Raw genomic sequence first — 22,023 nt, forward strand, 5'->3', positions numbered from 1 at the left:
CCATATGTGGTCTATTATGGTTGCACCTGTCTCAGTGAGCCTGGTTGGTTTAGTTATTGTTGGTATGAGAAGTGTGTTGTTCATATTGTTGATGAAATCAGTTACAGGCTGATCATCTAGTAAGCCAAGGTTGATGTTGAAGTCTCCAGCTAAGAGAAGGTGGTGCTTATTCATTTGTCTGTTTGTTATTAGTGACTTTAATTTCTCACTGAAATTTGGGATGTTTGTGTGAGGTATCCGGTAAATGGCACTGATTGTTATAGGTGTCTTAAGGTTTTTTACAGTAAAATTAGCAAAAATGTATTCCCCATATTCATCACTAAAGCAAGTGGTGCTAATACAAGATAATTGGTTAGAGTAATAGATTGCAATACCACCCCCAACTTGGTTTGGTCTGCAGTTGTGAATTGCTGTGTATCCTGGTAGAGGGTAGATATCTATTGTGTCCTGCTTAAGCCAGGTCTCAGTAAGAATAATGCAGGAGAAGGGTGTCCTTAGTGATTCAAGGAGTGCCAGGAGGTCATCATAGTGTTTGCTTAAGGACCTGATGTTGTAGTTAAGTACTGATAGGCTTTTAGCATTGTTTAGGATAGTGCTGGCTTGTGATGCTGTGTAATAAAGGCAGTTACTTTCCAATAGGTTTTGATTGGGTGTCAGATTATGGAGGTTTAGATCAGGGTCAACGTGATCAATCATCTTCTAGGTTTAAATTATGGTTATTTATATCCTGAGTTGTGTGTTGAGTTCTAGTACTGATATCTGTAGTGGTGGGAAGCTTGGATAAGTATATAGCTAGAGTATTTTGGTCATATAGTGTATAGTCACTACTACACATAATGAAGTTGATGTTGTCTATGTGTTGTGCTGGAATGAACTAAAGTACAACTATGTATAAACTAGTAATATAAAAATACAAATTTAAAATAGAACAAGACTCTCACTTGTAATTGCACTAAGGTTTATGGAGTCTATGTTTTGAGCTAGAATGAGCTATAGTACAACTAGATTTAACCCTTTGACTGTCGAAGGGCCCAATCCTGAAGTGTCTCCTAGTGTCGCAAAATATTCGAAAAAAAAAAAATAATTTTTTCTTATGAAAATGTTAAGATTATTTTTCTGATTGTTTTAGTCCCCCCAAAAAAAATTTCCCATCAGTACTTACCGAGATATAGAGGCATGAAGTTTGCAGAAAATGAGCCGCATATGGCAACAGCGGCGACTGCCGCTCACCCGGTAAACTTTAGTTTACTTGTATTTGAAGGTTTGTTGTTTTTTTCACTATTTTATTTTTTCACATAACCTATGTGGCCTGTGAGACCAAAGTAAGGTGCAATGTATATATATACACTCGTTGTATACAACACAATAAGCACACAAACATAATTATCAATATATTGTTTACAAAACTTGTTTACAAAAACAAACAATACAAAAAATTGTTTATTACTATTGTTCTATAATATATATACCAATATACAGTCACTGAACATACTCCTAGAAGTTCTGCAGCTTGTGGAACTCTGTGAAACATGGTGTCATACACAGTGGTGTTTTACACTCCTCACACATAAAACATGGTGTCATACACAGTGGTGTTTTACACTCCTCAAACATAAAACATGGTGTCATACACAGTGGTGTTTTACACTCTTACACATAAAACATGGTGTCATACACAGTGGTGTTTTACACTCCTCAAACATAAAACATGGTGTCATACACAGTGGTGTTTTACACTCACACACATAAAACATGGTGTCATACACAGTGGTGTTTTACACTCCTCACACATAAAACATGGTGTCATACACAGTGGTGTTGTACACTCTCACACATAAAACATGGTGTCATACACAGTGGTGTTTTACACTCCTCACACATAAAACATGGTGTCATACACAGTGGTGTTTTACACTCCTCACACATAAAACATGGTGTCATACACAGTGGTGTTTTACACTCTCAAACATAAAACATGGTGTCATACACAGTGGTGTTTTACACTCCTCACACATAAAACATGGTGTCATACACAGTGGTGTTTTACACTCTCACACATAAAACATGGTGTCATACACAGTGGTGTTTTACACTCCTCACACATAAAACATGGTGTCATACACAGTGGTGTTTTACACTCCTCACACATAAAACATGGTGTCATACACAGTGGTGTTTTACACTCTCAAACATAAAACATGGTGTCATACACAGTGGTGTTTTACACTCTCACACATAAAACATGGTGTCATACACAATGGTGTTTTACACTCTCACACATAAAATCAGTGTGTGTGCATTTTTGTGGAATTTTTTTTTTATGTGCAAAGACAAAACACCTCGTCTGAGCAGCTTTCTTCAAAGTATTAGCAGGCAGTTGTGTTATGTAGTTATCCTAGGTAAATGGTCGTGTGTCATCATTCCTTCCTAATTTCCTTCATTCCTTTCCTACCTGGAGGCTACCTGGAGGGCATTCCACCTATCTTCCTACATTCCTTCATCTGTCCTTCATTACTTTTTTCTTTCCTTTCATCTAGTCCTTCCTTCATTCCTGCCTTCCCTTCTTGCTTCTGGTTTCTATAATATATATACACATATATAGTCACTAGATACTTTCATAAAACTCCTATTATCACCATTCAGCAAGCTTGTCTTGTGTGCGAGTGTGTGGCTTATAATTGTTTTGAGTCAGGAGTCGGCAGCTGTCAAAATGACATATTGTCTCATTACTCACTCCCCCTACCGCCTGTCAAAACAATGGGGTCGGATGCTGCTTCCCCCTCCATTCTAATTATCTTTCTCCCTCATTCTATCTCTTTCAATCTGTCTCTCTTTCTCTCTCTCTGTCTATCTCTGTCTCACAGGTACACATAAATACAACTATACATAGTGTAAATTACCTAGGATAACCCAAAAAATCCAGACAAAGTGCTATACTCTGCTTGAAGATGTGAGTAAACGTGATGATGACAGTCTTGTGGCTCTCTCTGAGACAGAGCTAGACGGATAGACAGGGAGTTTGGCAGACAGACAAATAGACAGACAGACAAATGTTTGTTTGTCGTCATCTTCTCCTCCTCCTCCTCCTCCTCCTCCTCCTCCTTCTCCTTCTCATCCTCCTCCTTTTCCTCCTTCTCCTCTTCCTCCTTCTCCTCCTCCTCCTCCTCCTCCTTCTCCTCCTCCTCCTCCTTCTCCTCCTTCTCCTCCTCCTCCTCCTCCTTCTTCTCCTTCTCCTTCTCCTCCTCCTCCTGGCTCTTGACAGATGGACAGCTGCCCCCCCTCCCTCCACCCTCGTTTACGCTCATCAAAGGTCAGCTCTTATCAGATGTTATCTCCCCTTATCTTGTCACTGTCATGGGGTGAACTGTTTTCATGCCTCAAGGGAACATATTATTACATATTATTATTATTAGGTATTATTATTCTTCTTCTTCTTCCTCTTCTTCTTCTTCTTCTTCCTCCTCCTTCCACCTTCCACCTTCCTCCTCCTCCCTCCTTCTTCCTCCCTCCCTCCTTCCTCCTCCTCCCTCCCACCTCCTCCCTCCTTCTTCCTCCTCCCTCCTTCTTCCTCCTCCCTCCTTCCTCCTCCTCCCTCCTTCCTCCTCCTCCCTCCTTCCTCCTCCTCCCTCCTTCCTCCTCCTCCCTCCTTCCTCCTCCTCCCTCCTTCCTCCTCCTCCCTCCTTCCTTCCTCTTCCTCCTTTTCCTCCTACTCCTCTTCCTCTTCCTCTTCACCCTCCTCTTCTTCCTCCTCCTCCTCTTCCTCCTCCTCTTCCTCCTCTTCCTCCTCCTCCTCCTCCTCCACCTCCTCCATTGCTTTTGGTCTCAAACTCCTCGAAATCATGAAATTGATCTTCATTGACACTTCCATCTGTGTTAGAGCATCACTTGGGAAGAGAAGAGTCCCAGATTTGCAGGGAAGTCACATATTTCTTACCGCTAGACATGCTGAAAAAGGACGACTGAAATGGTATTCCCACAATGCACCACTGGCTCCCCGATTTTTTTTATGTGGTGCACACTGACCATGGAGACCCATTCTCTCACATGTGGGCCTACCAGCTTTCTCCTGCTTGATTTGAAGCCCATAGACATGTGGCTCCTCCTACATGAAGGTAAGTGTGATGTTAAATGTTCATTTATCCATTTTATTAGTGCTTTATATTTATTTGTCATTGTTTTCTGTATGTACAGTGGACCCCCGACATTTGATATTAATCCATTCCTGAGAGCCACTTAATGTCGAAAATATCGAAAGTCGAATTAATTTTCCCCATAAGAAATAATGTAAATCAAATTAATCCGTGCAAGACACCCAAAAGTATGAAAAAAAAAATTTACCACATGAAATATTAATGCAGTAGAATAATTACTATAACAATAGATTAATAACAATAGAATAATTGGCACTTACCTTTAATGAAGACCTGGTGATGATTGATGGGATGGGAGGAGGGGGAGTGTGGATGGTGTCTGTGTTTAGAAGGGGAATCCCCTTCCATTAGGACTTGAACTGGCAGCCTCACCATGCGTTACCACACTGTGTATGCCACTACGATTCTTAAATCTTTCAAACCAAGCTTTGCTGGCTTTAAATTCACTCATCACCACTAGTTGCAGGCAATTTCTTTACCAAATCATGCACTCCGACACACGCACTCCACTTTCGTACTTTGCAATTATCTCTTTCTTCATTTCAATAGTCATTAGCACCTTTTTTATTGAACGGTTGGCACTAGAAGCTTTCTTGGGGCCCATGCTTACTTATTTTGCAGAAACAAGCACCAAAAACAGTGATAATATGGATAATATGGAATGTACCAAATGTATCCTTAGATGCGCGCACACTGGCTGGCTTGTAAACACTGGCACACACGGTGTAGTTCAGGCCACACGTGGACACGTCTCGTACAAATCGTATCGAATGTCGGGTTTTCCATAGAATGTCGAGGCGAAATTTTTGCGTTAAAATGCATCGAATATCGGATTTATCGAATGTCGATGCCATCGAATGTCGGGGGTCCACTGTATAATTATATTTAATCTTTAAAAAAAATATTTTTTGTTAATACTTTTGGCTGTCTGAAATGGATTAATTGGATTTCCATTATTATATTTCTTATGGGGAAAATTAATTCGGCTAAAGGCTAAATCAGCTAAAGGCTAGCTCTCTGTAACGGATTAAAGGCATTACTCGAGGGTTCACTGTACATAAAAGACATAGATAAAATAGAGGGGGTACAGACAAGGGTGAGCCTTTTTTCAGTGATCAGGACATTAAAATTGAAAAATTATGAAAAAAAATGTTTTCTTACTGAAAAATAGTGCAAAAGTCTGGCAACATTTTGATGTAATCAGCTTGTTTCTATCATATTTCTAAGTATGTTTTTCATTAAATGTATTTTTTTTGTTCTTGCTGTCAGTAAAAATACATGTTGGCAATTAGCAATTTTTTTTCCTCCAAAAATTATGATTTTTATGATTATTTCACTCTAAATACTCTACATGACAACTTCTGTGCTGGCTAGTGTGTGGAGCGCAGCGAGTCCCTTAGTAGCTTGGAGGCTGTAAAGAAGGTCGGAGGGGTGTAGCATGCTGAGAGTTGGTGTGCCACTTCCCTAGAGTTTTACACCAAAAAAAAAAAAAAAAAAAAACTCAGTAATAAATTATTGACATTGTAATCCCTCTCCTACGATAAGTATTCATTGGACTGTCATGACTTTTTCAGACGTTATTGAGGAATGATAGTTCTACAAACACCCAGGGAGGATTTGCGATATTTTGAACATCTTTCTGTTAATGATTTTTTCTAAAAAAAAAAAAACTAACTTCAATGTTTTTTTTAATGGAATCTACTGACATTATCGCTAACCTGGCCTGGATCATTAATAATCTAGCCTTTATCTTTCATCTGATGTTAACTAGAGTATTGTACATCTTCAGAATTTAGTAGAACAAGGAAAGTTATAGGACTCATGAAATTATGCATAATTTATTCTTTTCTACCTAACTTGAAGGCTAACAGTCAAAACAAACATAGCCTATATATATATTTTTATGCTGCTTAATCCACTGTCAAAATCTCATTGAAACTGAGCCAAAAAAAAAAAATTGGTGATTCTACTTGCCCCTCCCTTAGAATTCACATTTTTATAAATATTAAATTATAATTCTGTTCACAAAAAAAAAAATATTTTTCTCATATTATCATAACCTATATTATGCCATTCAGAACAAAAAAAAACTGTGTTAACTTACCACTGAATGGAGTTTTAAAAATTTGGCCATTAAATCCTACCATGTGTGATGAATGGTTTGAAAAACCGACAAGTTGAAGATTGAGACACTTATGCAACATATGGGAATCTTTATTCAGGAAACGTTTCGCCACACAGTGGCTTCATCAGTCCACTACAAAGTAGAAAGGCATAAGGAGAGGAGGAGTTTGAGGTAATCAGTCCATCAGCCTGGAGGCGATGTGTTCAGTCCATCATTCTTGTAGAATGTACAGCATAGGGCCGTAGACGTGACTTATATACTGTAGTGAGGTGAGGCAAAGCAGTTGTGATGAATGGTTTTTCAAACCATTCATCAAAACTGTCAGACACTGCAGCATCATGGGATCTTGTTACAAAGAATTCTTCAACACTTGTCCAACCTTTGGACAAAGACCTACTTCGACTAGTGGATGGTACCACTATGACCCTACCTCCTCCTGCTTCGCCTCACCTCACTACAGAATATAAGCCACGTCTGCGGCCCTATGCTGTACATTCTACAAGATTGATGGACTGAACACATCGCCTCCAGGCTGAGGGACTGATTACCTCAAACTCCTCTCCTTATGCCTTTCTACTTTGTACTGGACTGATGAAGCCACTGTGTGGCGAAACGTTTCCTGAATAAAGATTCCCATACATGTAGTAAAATAATAATTACACAGTGTACCACTAGAACACCTAGCATGGCTAGGCATTTCGGGCAGACTTAAATTAAATCTTAAGTTTAAAATATTACACAATTATGAGGTAAGTTGGTATTATGGCTAAGTGACTAAATACTAGTTTGTGAGTTTAGCAATGTGAATGCTTTTGTTTTGGCACTATACATAGTTTTAGTATTGGAGAATCACAGGCCAACTTATGACTAGTTAAGATTCATTATTTTGAGATTGAGATTGATATTTCTGTTTATGGTCAAATGGGTGAGTGAGTGTAAGTGTTAACCACCAGGTGGTATTCATGTAATTATTTGACAGGGTGTATCAGGGACATAAGATGTTTTCTGATGGTAGTTTTGAAGGTGATGAATGTGTCTACAGTTTAAGAATTTTCAGGTAGAGTGTTCCAGACTTTAGGGCCTTTGACATACATTGAATTTTTGTAAAGGTTTAGTCGGACACGGGGAATGCCATAGAGATGTTTGTGTCTGGTGTTGTGCCTGTGGGTTCTGTCACAACTATCAAGAAAGCATTTTAGGTCAATTTTAATATTGGAATTTAAGGTCCTGTAGATGTAGATTGCACAGTAGTAAGTGTGGATGTACTTAACAGGGAGTAAGTTTAGATCTATGAAAAGTGGGGGGGGGGCGTGTTGCCAGGGATGGGATTTAGTGATTATTCTTACTGCGGCTTTTTGTTGGGTTATTATTGGCTTTAGGTGTGTTGCTGCAGTTGATCCCCAAGCACAAATAGCATAGGTGAGGTATGGATATATAAGTGAATGGTATAGTGTGAGAAGGGCAGCTTGCGGCACGTAGTATCGTATCTTGGAGAGGATCCCAACCGTTTTGGATACTTTTTTGGTTATGTGTTGGATATGGGTGCTGAAGTTCAGGTTGTTGTCGAGGTATAGGCCTAGGAATTTGCCCTCATTATGCCTGGCAATTAGAGTGTTGTCGATCTTAATGTTAATTTGCGCATCTCCTGCTCTGCTACCAAACATAATGTAGTAGGTTTTGTCAGTGTTAAGAGTAAGTTTATTGGCTGTCATCCAAGTCGATATTTTGATCAGCTCCTCATTAACAATGGTGTTGAGGGTGGCAAGATTAGGGTGAGAGATGACATAAGTCGTGTCGTCAGGAAAGAGAATGGGGTTCAGGTGTTGAGATACGTTTGGAAGATCATTGATGTATATGAGGAAGAGCAGGGGACCAAGGACACTTCCCTGCGGAACTCCAGTATCAAGTGACTGTGTTGTTGATGCTGTGTCTTTAATGGTGACATACTGATACCTATTAGTAAGGTAAGATTTGAAATATGCAAGCGCATGGCCTCTTATACTATAATGGTCAAGTTTGTGGAGTAGGATGCCGTGGTCTACTGTGTCAAAAGCTTTTCTTAGATCAATAAAAATTCCTAGTGGATATTCCTTATTTTCCAATGCTGTGTAAAGCAGATCTAGCATTTTTATGATAGCATCATTAGTGCTTTTATTTTTCCTGAATCCAAATTGGCAGGGGTTGAGTATGTTTTGTGCTGTTATAAATGAACATAGTCTCCTATGCACGAGTTTCTCAAAGATTTTGGATAGCAATGGAAAGTTTGATATTGGCCTATAGTTGTTTAAATCTGTAGGGTCACCAACTTTAGGTATTGGTGTAACCCTTGCCGTCTTGAGTAGTTTTGGGAAGGTGCTAGTTTCTAGTGACTTGCTAAAAAGTAATGAGATAGTATGCGAGAGGACATGGGCCACTCTCTTGTACAATAATGGTGGGACATGAGACAGATTCCCTGAGTTATTTTTAAGTGACTTTATTATCTCGGTGACTTCCGTGGGCTCAGTTGGAGCAAGATAGAAGGAATTTGGGAAATTCCCATCTAGGTAGTCCCTGGCATGAGCATTGGTACGTGGGATTTTATTGGCGAGATTAGAACCTATGGTTGAGAAGAAGTCGTTTACCTTGTTAGCTGTGTCAGTGGGATGCAGTGGTGTTTCATTAGGCTTAGTTAGGACAATATTCTTGTTTTTTTTTCAGTTTGTGGGTCCCTAGAATCTGAGAGAGTGTTTTCCAGGTCTTGTTTATATCTCCTCTTGTGTCAGTGAATCTACCGGAGTAGTATAGTTGTTTGGCTTTCTTTATTACTTTTGTGAGGACTGATGAATAGTGTTTAAGAATATCTTTGTGTATTAGGCCCTGTCTATATTGCTTTTCATACTGGTGTTTCTTATCAATGGATTTCAGAATGGTGCTGGTTAGCCATGGGCAACCAAGCCGGTTGTTTGTGATCCGTTTCGTTTTTATAGGACAATGTTTGTTGTATAGTCTAAGTAATTTGTTAAGAAAAATGTCTGTCCAGTCATCAATACCATTGGCCTTGGAGAATTCTGTAGGCCAGTCAACAGTCTCTAGGTCAGCTGTGAACTTCCTTACTGAGGCCTCATCATGGAGTCTAAATGAAACTGTTGTATTCAAGTGGTGGTTTACTAATGTTTGTCAAGAGGAAGGTAGGGTAGTGGTCTGTAGTGCTATCTGTGATTATCCCTGATTTAAGGGGGGCTAGTATATTGGTCCATATGTGGTCTATTATGGTTGCACTTGTTTCAGTGAGCCTGGTTGGTTTAGTTATTGTTGGTATGAGAAGTGTGTTGTTCATATTGTTGATGAAATCAGTTACAGGCTGATCATCTAGTAGGCCAAGGTTGATGTTGAAGTCTCCAGCTAAGAGAAGGTGGTGATTATTCATTTGTCTGTTTGTTATTAGTGACTTTAATTTCTCACTGAAATTTGGGATGTTTGTGTGGGGTATCCAGTAAATGGCACCAATTGTTATAGGCGTCTTAAGGTTTTTTACAGTAAAATTAGCAAAAATGTATTCTCCATATTCATCACTAAAGCAAGTGGTGCTAATACAAGATAATTGGTTAGAGTAATAGATTGCAATACCACCCCCAACTTGGTATGGTCTGCAGTTGTGGATTGCTGTGTATCCTGGTAGAGGGTAGATATCTATTGTGTCCTGCTTAAGCCAGGTCTCAGTAAGAATAATGCAGGAGAAGGGTGTCTTTAGTGATTCAAGGAGTGCCAGGAGGTCATCATAATGTTTGCTTAAGGACCTGATGTTGTAGTTAAGTACTGATAGACTTTTAGCATTGTTGAGGATAGTGCTGGCTTGTGATGCTGTGTAGTAAAGGCAGTTACTTTCCAATAGGTTTTGGTTGTGTGTCAGATTATGGAGGTTTAGATCAGGGTCAACGTGATCAATCATCTTCTAGGTTTAAATTATGGTTATTTATATCCTGAGTTGTGTGTTGAGTTTTAGTACTGATATCTGTAGTGGTGGGAAGTTTGGACAAGTATATAGCTATAGCATTTTGGTCATGTAGAGTATAGTCACTAATACACATAATGGAGTTGGTGTTGTCTATGTGTTGTGCTGGAATGAACTAAAGTACAACTAGGTATAAACTAATAATATAAAAAAAAACAAATTAAAAATAGCACAAGACTCTCACTTGTAATTGCACTGAGGTCTAATGTAATGACTTTGGTATAGTCTATGGATTGAGCTAGAATGAGCTATAGTACAACTAGGTTTAATCTAATATAAAAATACAAATTAAAAATAGCACCAGACTCTCACTAGTAATTATACTATGGTCTAATATAATGAATTTGGTATTGACTATGTATTGAGCTAGAATGAGCTATAGTACAACTAAGTTTAATCTAATAATATAAAAAAGGCACAAGACTCTCAGTTGTAATTGCACTAAGGTCTTATATAAGTTGTTTACAAGAATTAGAGTATAACTAAATTTAAATTGACAAGATAAAATATACAAGTTAAGGTAGCAAAAGAAGAAGAAAAAAAAAAGTAGAAAAAAAAATTATATGAGGTAGTTGGTACTAGTTAGCAAAAGATAGTTAAGGGCCTTGAACAATAATATAATTGAAATATACACTAATTACACACACAATATAGTCACTAAGATATGAAAACAATCTTAGAGTAGGACTTATAATATAAACTTTCTTTCAACACACCGGCCGTATCCCACCGAGGCGGGGTGGCCCAAAAGGAAAAACGAAAGTTTCTCCTTTTACATTTAGTAATATATACAGGAGAAGAGGTTACTAGCCCCTTGCTCCCGGCATTTTAGTTGCCTCTTACAACACGCATGGCTTACGGAGGAAGAATTCTGTTCCACTTCCCCATGGAGATAAGAGGAAATAAACAAGAATAAGAACTAGAAAGAAAATAGAAGAAAACCCAGAGGGGTGTGTAATATAAACTTATAATATAAAAATACAAATTGAAATGGTACTTGCAATTGTACTAGGGTCTGGTATAGGTTGTTGACAAGATCAAGAGTATAACTAGATTTAAATTGACAAAATAAAATTCACAAATTAGAGTACCAAAAGAATAATAAGTAAAAAATAACAATGGCAATGTCTTGGTTATAATATGATAATAAGATGGTAGACAGGTACACAGGTACAAGGATAATATAAAGGTTGGAGTTGAATATACAAACTTGGAAATTTGGCAACAAAATGTTATGGGAAGTATAAAATAATGATTAATGTACAAAAGTAAAATTGATTGGTAGTAAATATGGTGTTTAATAAAATTTTAGTAAGTAATAATGATTACAAAACAAGTTAAGGTAAGGTTAAGGTAATTAGACAAGTAATGGTTATTAAATGATGTCAAAAATGTTAAGAGTAAATTGTATTGATAGTAAAAATGGTAATTATTAATTTTAGTAAGTAATATCAATTGATAGTACATGTATTTAAAAAAATATGAGGTAGTAGTATGGACAGAGAAAGTATCAAATCAGCTAATATTTAAGCAAACAATAGTAAATAAGAAAATTAGATAAGGTGACTTATGCTTACTAGTAAAATCACAAAATGAGATAGTTGATTATTTAATTACTAAAAGATTGTGCTATGAAATTTGAACAATAATGGAGCAAAACATACACTACACTACGTAGGCTTTTAGGTTGGACATTTAGTTATTCTCTGTAAGATCAGTATCCCTGAGAAATCGTGATAGATCATTCTCGTTCGTGATTGTGTGCAGTTGACCTACATTTGTTTTCCTAACTAGAATTTTCCAATCCCGTGTGAAGCATTGGTGTATTGTGTCATTATTCTCCCACTTAAGTTTTCTGACTCTATACAGGAGGTTCTGACGTTTTTTGGTAAGACACTCGTTTATGTATACCTCTTTCTTTACTTTAATAGATGCAATAATTAAGTCTTTTTTCCTGTCATGTCAGTGGAATCTAAGCATAACACTTTTTCTACCATGGGATCCTAGTAACCTGGCTTCTTTTATTTCTGACTCTGGTACAATAACACTTGTTTGATCCTTTATGATCTGCAGAGTAATTTCTTTACTGTTCGTTTGGTTCGTATCACTGGGAAAAAGTGGACTGTTAACTATTACTGCGTCCGATAGTTTATCTTGCTCAGTTTTATCTTCTTGGAGAGCAAAGTAGTCACTGAACTGGTTATCTAAGTTGTTCTTCCATTCTTTTACTGCTTCTTCAACCTTTGTATTAAGAGATACTATTTGTTGAGTATGGCTATCTATGACTGTTTGGATGGTCTTGTCACAGTTAGTCATTCCTGGTGTTGATAACTTTTGTTCAAGACTGAGGATTTTGTTCTCGAGTTGTGTCATCCTGATGTCTTGTTTTGTTAGTGTCTCTCATAGGTTGCATAAGTGTCTCAATCTTCAACTTGTCAGTTTTTCAAACCATTCATCACAACTGTCAGACACTGCAGCATCATGGGATCTTGTTACAAAGAATTCTTCAACACTTGTCCAACCTTTGGACGAAGACCTACTTCGACTAGCGGATGGTACCACTATGACCCCACCTCCTCCTGCTTCGCCTCACCTCACTACAGTATATAAGCCCTATGCTGTACATTCTACAAGATTGATGGACTGAACACATCGACTCCAGGCTGAGGGACTGATTACCTCATACTCCTCCTCTCCTTACGCCTTCCTCTTTGTATTGGACTGATGAAGCCACTGTGTGGCAAAACGTTTCCTGAATAAAGATTCCCATATGCTGCATAAGTGTCTCAATCCTAAATCCTACCATACTCACTGGTGACAGATTTTACAAAGGACCAAATTATTTATAGTTTTATTACATATAAAATTAATGATGCTTTGTTAATTTTTTTTTTTTACAGTATTTACGATATACAGCAGACCCTTATATTACACGGATTTATCTGGCACGTTTTGGTTATTGCAGTATTGAAAAATTGCTGCATAATTTTACACAACACTTTGTAAAATTAACTTAACACAGTTTGGTTTGTGGGAGGGAAAAAAATTTGGAAACACTCTGACTCCAACCTGGCAGTACCAAACTTCTGGAATAAATTTAACATAGCAGATGCCATTAGCTATGCTAGAAGTGGATGGAATGAAGTGCCCCAATCAATATTAAATGCAGGCTGGGGAAAGTTATGGCCATCTGTAGTTAATTCTTTCACTGGTTTTTCCTTGCTTGAGAGTCAGGTTCAGGAAATTGTTCAGTTAGCAAGGAGATTACCAGGTGATGGCTTTCAAGATATGAAGGAAGATGTGAATGAGCTCTTAGAAGATGATGATGATGAAGACAGGAGTCCAGAGGAAATGTTACCAGAGCTCAATGCACAGATACAATGGAACCAGATAACAGTTAACATTGCAGCAGTTATGTGAGCTGTTCCACACTGCTGCTAAACTAGTAGACTTTTCACTGAAGAGGACCCTGACAGATCTAGCAGCAGTGCTTTGAAACAGGGTCTGGAGCAGCTGATGATGCCTTACCATCAGCTGTATAATGTACTGCAGGGTAAAAGAAACCAGAGATCTATTACAGAGTTTATGCACACTCCAATACAACCATCAACTTTAGTACCAGAACCTCAACCATCCATTTCTGCTGACAACCAACAACCATCCACCTCAGCCCAGTAGGGCCACACCATGCATCTCCACTCTCTTCACAATCACTGACATACACCAGCAACCACAATTTAAGGTACATAATATTATTTCCACTGCATTTGTAGTATTAAGCAACAAAAACATTATCATTTTTATTTCTGAAAGATCTGAATGTCTAAAAAAAAAATTGTTTGGCTTTTTGTGGGGTCCTAGGAACGTAACCTAATTTTTCTCATAGCTCTTCAGATTATATGACAAGGATTTTCATCTAACACAACATTTTCAGGAACGTAACTAAAGTGTAATATAAGGGTCTACTATATATAGCAATGGCTGTCAAGGGGCAAGGTGAAAATGTGAAATATTTACATAGAAATTTTATTTAAAAGAGTGCAGTTATTTATAAAAACACTGAAAAAACTATATGAATATTACATTCAAAATGTAAGTACTGCATGAGTTTCTACAAAAGTGATCAAGAATTAAACCTCACCTAGGAGTGGAAAAATAGGAGACACCCAGAAGCCTTGGGTTTTCTCATACCAGTCATCTGGAACAAGGTTTGCAGTGTGTACAACAACTCGAAGACCATCTCGATACTCGAATATCATCATCTTTGTGTGGTGAGTCCCATATATAAACGGAAGATTGACCTGTAAGGAATACCAATATGATTGTATATAATGTATACAGGGGCAGAGAAATGAAAGCACAAAAAGTAGGTTGGGTAATAGGAGAGGGGAGGGAGGAAAGAGAAGGAGGGAGAAAAGGGAGAGGGTAGGGGGGAGGGAAGGAAGAAGGGAGAGAGGGAGGGAAAGAAAGAAGGAAGGGGGGCTAGATGGATATGTAGTACAGTAAACACTAAATTAACATAAAGATTACACATTTCTGAAAATCAGCACTTATATAAAAACTGCCTTATATGAATTAAGAACACAAGGGAAAAAAAGGATTATTTTCCATGCACCTCCATATTTGCTAAGCAACATTTTTCTTTCCTTTTTTATATTCTATTATGCACAAAATAATACAGTTTATCTTACCCTACATTTCACTCTTTTATGAACATGTCAGTCATTTCCCACCGAGGCAGGGTGACCCAAAAAGAAAGAAAAAACTTTTATCATCATTCAACACTTACACCATCACTCATACATAATCACTGTCTTTGCAGAGGCAGAGGCACTCAGATACTTGAGTTTAGATATCCCTCCAAACTGCCAATATCCCAAACCCCTCCTTTAAAGTGCAGGCATTGTACTTCCCATTTCCAGGACTCAAGTCCGGGTAGCCAGATATTTTACTCCTTTCTTTCAACGCATTGGCCGTATTCCACCGAGGCGGGGTGGCCCAAAAAGAAAAATGAAAGTTTCTCCTTTTACATTTAGTAATATATACAGGAGAAGGGGTTACTAGCCCCTTTCTCCTGGAATTTTAGTCGCCTCTTATGACACGTATGGCTTATGGAGGAAGAATTCTATTCCATTTCCCCATGAAGATAAGTGGAAATAAACAAGAACAAGAACTAGTAAGAAATATAGAAGAAAGCCCTAAAGGGTGTTTATATATATGCTTGTACATGCATGTGTAGTGTGACCTAAATGTAAGGAGAAGTAGCAAGACGTACCTGAAATTTTGCATGTTTACGAGACAAAAAAAAAAGACACCAGCAAGCCTACCAACATGTAAAACAATTACAGGCTTTCATTTTACACTCACATTTTACCTATGCTTGTTTAACCCTTTGACTGTTTCGGGCATATATATACGTCTTACGAGCCACCGTGTTTGACATATATATACTCAAAAATTCTAGAGGCTTCAAATCAAGCAGGAGAAAGCTGGTAGGCCCACATGTGAGAGAATGGGTCTGTGTGGTCAGTGTGCACCATTTAGAAAAATCCTGCAGCACGCAGTGCATAATGAGAAAAAAAAACTGACTTTTTTTTGGATTAAAAGCTGACTTTGTGGTCTATTTTCATATAGTATTTATGGCTGTATTCTTGTTTTCTTGGTCTCATTTGATAGAATGGAAAACATATTATAGAAATAGAGGTAATATTGACTGGTTTTACTATGAAAAGAACCTTGAAATGGAGCTCAAAGTAAGGGAAATGTTTGATTCTTGCCGATGTTCAAAAGTAAACAAACAATGTCATTGTCCAATAAATGTCCAACTAGCCATTCTAATATGCAATCACGAATGGGTTGACATTATTTATACAATTATTACAATATTTAAGTAGTCTGCATAACAGTAAATCTTCTATTTTTTGTTTGAATAAAAATTCAAAATAGAAAGCAAGAGTAATATCAGAGGGGCCTGGAGACATGACTGATGAACAAATAAAATGTTATTTTAGAGCCAGGAATGTCTGCACTGTTCATTCTGGACCCTATTTTGAAATTGGCATATTTTTTAATTTGTGTGAAATTGGCCAAATTGCAAATTTCTCACCATGTTACTGGGTAGTTAACCCTTTCAGGGTCCATCCCATAGATCTATGGCTTTATGTTGAGGGTCCAAACCGTAGATCTACGCAAAAATTCTAACAGCGTCAAATTTAGGGCAAGAAGGCTGGTAGGCCTACATCTGAGAGAATGGGTCTGGGTGGTCAGTGTGCGCACTACAGAAAAAATCTGGACGCCTGCATGGCATTGTGGGAACGCCGTCAAAGTGCCTTGTCTTATGAAAATGTTAGGATTATTTTTCTGAGTGTTTTAACCCTTTCAGGGTCCGTCCCGTAGATCTACGGCTTTTCGGTGAGTGTCCAAACCGTAGATCTACGCCAAAATTCTAGCGCCATCAAATTTAGCGCGAAAGCGCTCATAGGCCTACATGTGAGAGAATGGGTCTGTGCCATGGGTGTGCGCCGTAAACAAAAAATCTAGGTGCCTGCATAGCATTGTGGGAACGCCGGCTCAGTCACCCTTGTTCACCATGCCTCGTCGCAAGTCAGCTCTCACTCCCCGGAAAATTGGGACTCTCCTCTTCCTGTCTGATAGTTCCAACACTGATGGAAGTGCAAATGAAGACGAATTCTATGGCTTTGATAAGTTAGTGACCGAAAATAATGACCAGGATATCGATAATAGTGCAGAAAACCCTGACGATCCTCGACCTTCTACCTCTGGTGTGGGCACTCGTGACTCACGGTCGGGTGTTCCTAAACGTAAGAGAAAACTAATATTTTCGCGTGGCCAGGCCTCTGACTTCAGTAATGACGATGATTCTGACGTGGATTGTGATTTTATTGCACTCGACGATCATTCGAGTAGTGATAGTGAGGAATCATATTCACCAGTGAAGCGTCGGTATGCTCGCCGCCGCATGCGCTTGGGTAGTGTACCCTATGCTGTGCCCAGGGGACGGAGTACATCCCGGAGTACATCCCGTGGCCCTACACCAGTTTTAGGTAGTGATAGTGAGGATGATGTGGCTACACTTGGCATGGATGGGCCACAGGCATCAGTGGATGGTGTTAGTGGTGCTGGTGGTGGTAGTGGCACCGCCATGCGTGACTCACCGTGCCATGCGGGGACCCACGCTGCTGACTCGTCAGTTCAAGGACAAAGCGGAGCGTCACCCACCAGCCCGCCACAACCACAACCACCCGTACAACCAGCCTATGATGTCCAGTATCCACCAGAAAACCGTATGTGGGATTGGCAGCAAAATCCCAATTTTGTTCCCAAGCCTCACCACTTTGATGACTCTCAAAGTGGAATTCTACCTACCTGTCCCCTTGGAACCACGGCCAATGAACTGGAATTCTTTGAATTATTCTTTGACCAGCCATTGATGGAAATTATTGCCAGGGAAAGTAATAAGTATTTTCAGTACACCATGGCAAATACGATCTTATCACCACAGTCAAGACTACACAGGTGGAAAGAGACGACTGTTGCAGAAATGTATTTGCTTTTTGCAACAATAATGCTTATGCCTCACGTCTATAAGCATAATATAAAAGCATACTGGTCCACAGATCGGCTAATTTCTACCCCATCCTTCAGTGAAATAATACCAGTGAACAGGTTTATCTTACTGTTACGTATGTTGCACTTCTCTGACAAAACCAGGCCTGACAGAAGTGACAGGTTATACAAGATTAGAAATGTTTTCATGTATCTCAAACAAAAGTTCAGCATATACTTTTATCCATTCAAGAATCTTGTAATTGACGAGTCTTTGATTTTGTTCAAAGGTAGACTGTCATTCAAGCAGTATATACCGAGCAAGAGGAACCGCTTTGGTATAAAATTGTTTGTACTCTGTGATTGTGACAGTGGCCTGGTGTTGGATATTGTTGTATACATGGGTAGTAAAACATTGAAAGATACCAAGATGTTATTGGGTATCTCAGGTGACGTAGTGAGAAACATGATGGCACCTTATCTTGGTAAGGGCCATACATTATATACCGATAACTGGTACAAAAGCCCATTACTCAGTGATTTCATGCGAGTGAACAAGACAGATGTGTGTGGCACAGTGCGTTCTAATCGTAAACATATGCCCAGGCTCAACGCAGGTGTTCGTGGTGATGACGTGCAGGTGTTTACTGCCAATGACATCATGGCATTACGGTGGCATGACAAACGAGATGTCACAGTGTTGACAACCATTCACTGTAATGAAATGCAAGACAGTGGCAAAGTTGATCGAGTGACTAATGAACGTATTCGAAAACCAGTGTCAGTGATTGATTATACACAAAACATGCACTTGGTTGACAAGTGTGACATGCAGATTGGTTTTGTTGACTGTGTTCATAAGAGTTACAAGTGGTACATGAAACTTTTCTTCCATCTCATGGACATTTCAATGCTGAATGCATATAATATGTACCAAATAAAGACTGGTAACAGACCACCGTATGGTGAATTTTGTTTGTCTGTTGTCAGACAACTCATAATGAAGTACCAGGTAACAACACCTGCAATACAACATGGTCCTCGAATTCATCACGATATACCCAAGCGTTTGAGGAGAGAAGGTGATCATTTCATAATACAGCTTCCTTCAACTCAAAAGAAATTTGCTCAGAAGAGATGCATTGTCTGTGCACAAACAAAACGACGGCAACAAAGATGCAAAGACACTCGGTTTATGTGTGAGGAATGTAAGGTGCCTCTGTGCATGGTGCCTTGTTTCAAGGAGTTCGACAAGCTCCAGCAGTTCTAAAACCATGTCCAGTGATTGTAAATATGTAAATATATGATAGAACATTAGAACATTAGTGTTCAGTGGTCAGTCGTCAGTGTTCAGTGGTCAGTCGTCAGTGTTCAGTGGTCAGTCGTCACGTGAGGTCACAGACCCTGAGCTGCTTTGGGGATTAGCGTGGACGGTTACAAAGCATGGCTTGCTTCTGCAGTGTTTTAAAAACTGAGGTTGGAGAGTTGAAGGAGGAGGTCTTGCTTCTCCAGGAGGAGATTAGGAGGCTGAAGGTCCACCTCAATGGGCCTGGGAGAGAGTGTGAGGTGGTTGGAGATGTGGGGAATGAGGCTTCTAGCAGTGAGGTGCAGTCTGTCTCTCACTGTGAGGAGGCTGTAGGTGGGGAGGTAGCAACGGCTACCAGCAGTGAGGTGCAGCCCAGCACCTGCTACAAGTGGCGAGTTGTTCACAGTAATGGGAGGCGCATCAGAGTAAGGAAAGTTAAGAGTGAAGATCTGAAGGTAGGAAATCGCTTCTCTGTTCTCCAGGATGAATGTACTTCAGTGGCCAGTGAAGGTAAGGGTACTACTGCCCCTGCTAATGAAGGTAAGCGCATTCTTGTGGTTGGTGACTCTCAGGTAAGATATGTTGACCGTGCTTTTTGTAATAGGAATAAGAAGATGAGAGATAGAGTGTGCTTCCCTGGAGCTGGTGTTGGGGACATTGTCAACAGACTGGATAATATCATGTCAGGTAATGGGAACAAGCCCATTATCTGTCTCAGTGCTGGTGGAAATGATATTGGGAAGGGTAGGAGAGAAGAGCTGCTAGATAAGTACAGGTCAGCTATAGATTTCATTAAGTCTAAGGGAGGGATCCCAATCATATGTAGCATCTTGCCTAGAAGGGGAGTAGGAAATGAATGGTTGTCTAGGGCAATTGGTGTAAATTGCTGGCTAGACAGATACTGCAAGGAGCTTGCAATCCCATTCATTGACAACTGGAACAACTTTTATGGCAAACATGATATGTATGCAAGGGATGGGGTTCATCTCTCTGGGGCAGGGGTGGTAGCACTTGCAGACTCGATTGAGAAGGCCATTGGTGAAATGCCTATGATTTTAAACTGATGGAAGATAGAGGTATGGGTGTGTGTGGGAAACAAGCAGGTTGCAACACTAGGGTTGGAAACATTAAATGTATAAAAGGCATTCAGCATGAAGTTATAAATAAAGACAATAGAACAGGTCAGCAAACAAAGGGGGACAGCAGAGGGCAGCAAGGGACTAGCTCCCTTAAGGTTTACTATACTAATAGCAGGAGTGTTAGAAATAAGATAGATGAGCTAAGATTAATTGCAAGTGCAGGAAACATAGATATTATTGCTATAACAGAGACCTGGCTCAATCTGAAAGATAGAGAGATGCCCTCTGAATGTCACATACAAGGCTATAAATTATTCCACACTGACAGGGTCAACAGGAAAGGTGGTGGAGTAGCGATGTATGTCAGAGACAATTTAAATTGTTGTGTTAGACAAGATATTAAATTAGAAGCGTCAGCCACTGAATCTGTTTGGTTACAGCTTCTCGAGGGCCGAGAAAAACTAATTTTGGGTGTGATTTACAGGGCCCCAAATCTTGATAGGGAGTGCAGTAAACTTCTATGGGACGAAATTCGTAAGGCATCTACATACGAAAATGTTGTGCTAATGGGAGATTTCAACTATAGACAGATTGACTGGAGCAATTTGACAGGAAATTTAGAGTCGGGTGACTTTCTTGATACGATCCAGGATTGTTTTTTAAAACAGTTTGTGACAGAGCCAACTAGGGGAAATAACCTCCTTGACTTGGTTCTTGCCAGTAGGGAAACACTAATTAATAATCTTGAGGTTAATGATGAGCTTGGGGAGAGTGATCACAAATCACTCAGTTTTAACATATCATGGAATTCCCCTAATAATGGCAATCAAGTCTCCGTCCCTGACTTTCGCTTGGCTGATTTCATAGGACTGAAAAATTACTTAGGTGGGCTGAACTGGAATGACCTGACTAGGGGTCAGGTAGGTGGTGATGGTTGCCGATATGATGCTTTCCAGGGCATAGTTCTAGCTGCTCAGTCAAATTATGTTCCAAATAGGGAAATCAGATCAAACAAAAATGATCCTAAATGGATGAACAATAGATTAAAATATCTGATTGGTCAAAAGAGAGGCATATATAGGCAAATCAAAAGAGGAGAGGGGCAATTAAGAAATCGATATATTCAGTTAAAGAGAGAAATAAAAAAGGGAATTAGAAAAGCAAAAAGAGATTATGAGGTTAAAGTTGCAAGAGAATCGAAGACTAACCCAAAAGGATTCTTTCAGGTATACAGAAGTAAGATCAGGGACAAGATAGGCCCACTCAAAAGTTCCTCGGGTCAGCTCACTGACAGTGATAAGGAAATGTGTAGAATTTTTAACACATACTTCCTCTCAGTTTTTGCACAGGAGGATACCAGCGATATTCCAGTAATGATAAATTATGTAGAACAGGACGATAATAAACTGTGCACGATTAGGGTCACAAGTGACATGGTCCTTAGGCAAATAGATAAATTAAAACCTAACAAATCCCCAGGCCCTGATGAACTGTATGCAAGGGTTCTAAAGGAATGTAAAGAGGAGCTTAGCACACCTTTGGCTAATCTTTTCAACATATCACTACAAACTGGCATGGTGCCAGATAAGTGGAAAATGGCAAATGTGATACCTATTTTCAAAACAGGTGACAGGTCCTTAGCTTCGAACTATAGACCAATAAGCCTAACCTCCATAGTGGGAAAATTTATGGAATCAATAATTGCCGAGGCAGTTCGTAGCCACCTTGAAAAGCATAAATTAATCAACGAATCTCAGCATGGTTTTACAAAGGGGCGTTCCTGCCTTACGAATTTATTAACTTTT

At 39.2% G+C, this 22,023-nt stretch overlaps 1 protein-coding gene across 1 annotated transcript in view; it reads right to left on the bottom strand.

The window, feature by feature from the left end:
- The window catches only part of gkt (tyrosyl-DNA phosphodiesterase glaikit), a gene marked incomplete at its 5' end in the record, with an annotated part of 87,076 nt that overhangs the window by 49,089 nt on the left and 15,964 nt on the right, over nt 1–22,023 (bottom strand). The window contains 1 exon segment of the mRNA XM_053775688.2: nt 14,409–14,568. Within this exon segment, the coding sequence (XP_053631663.2) occupies nt 14,409–14,568 (160 nt within the window).

The sequence above is a fragment of the Cherax quadricarinatus genome, chromosome 10, assembly GCF_038502225.1.
Source record: "Cherax quadricarinatus isolate ZL_2023a chromosome 10, ASM3850222v1, whole genome shotgun sequence".
In the NCBI taxonomy this organism is placed as follows: Eukaryota; Metazoa; Arthropoda; class Malacostraca; order Decapoda; family Parastacidae; genus Cherax; species Cherax quadricarinatus.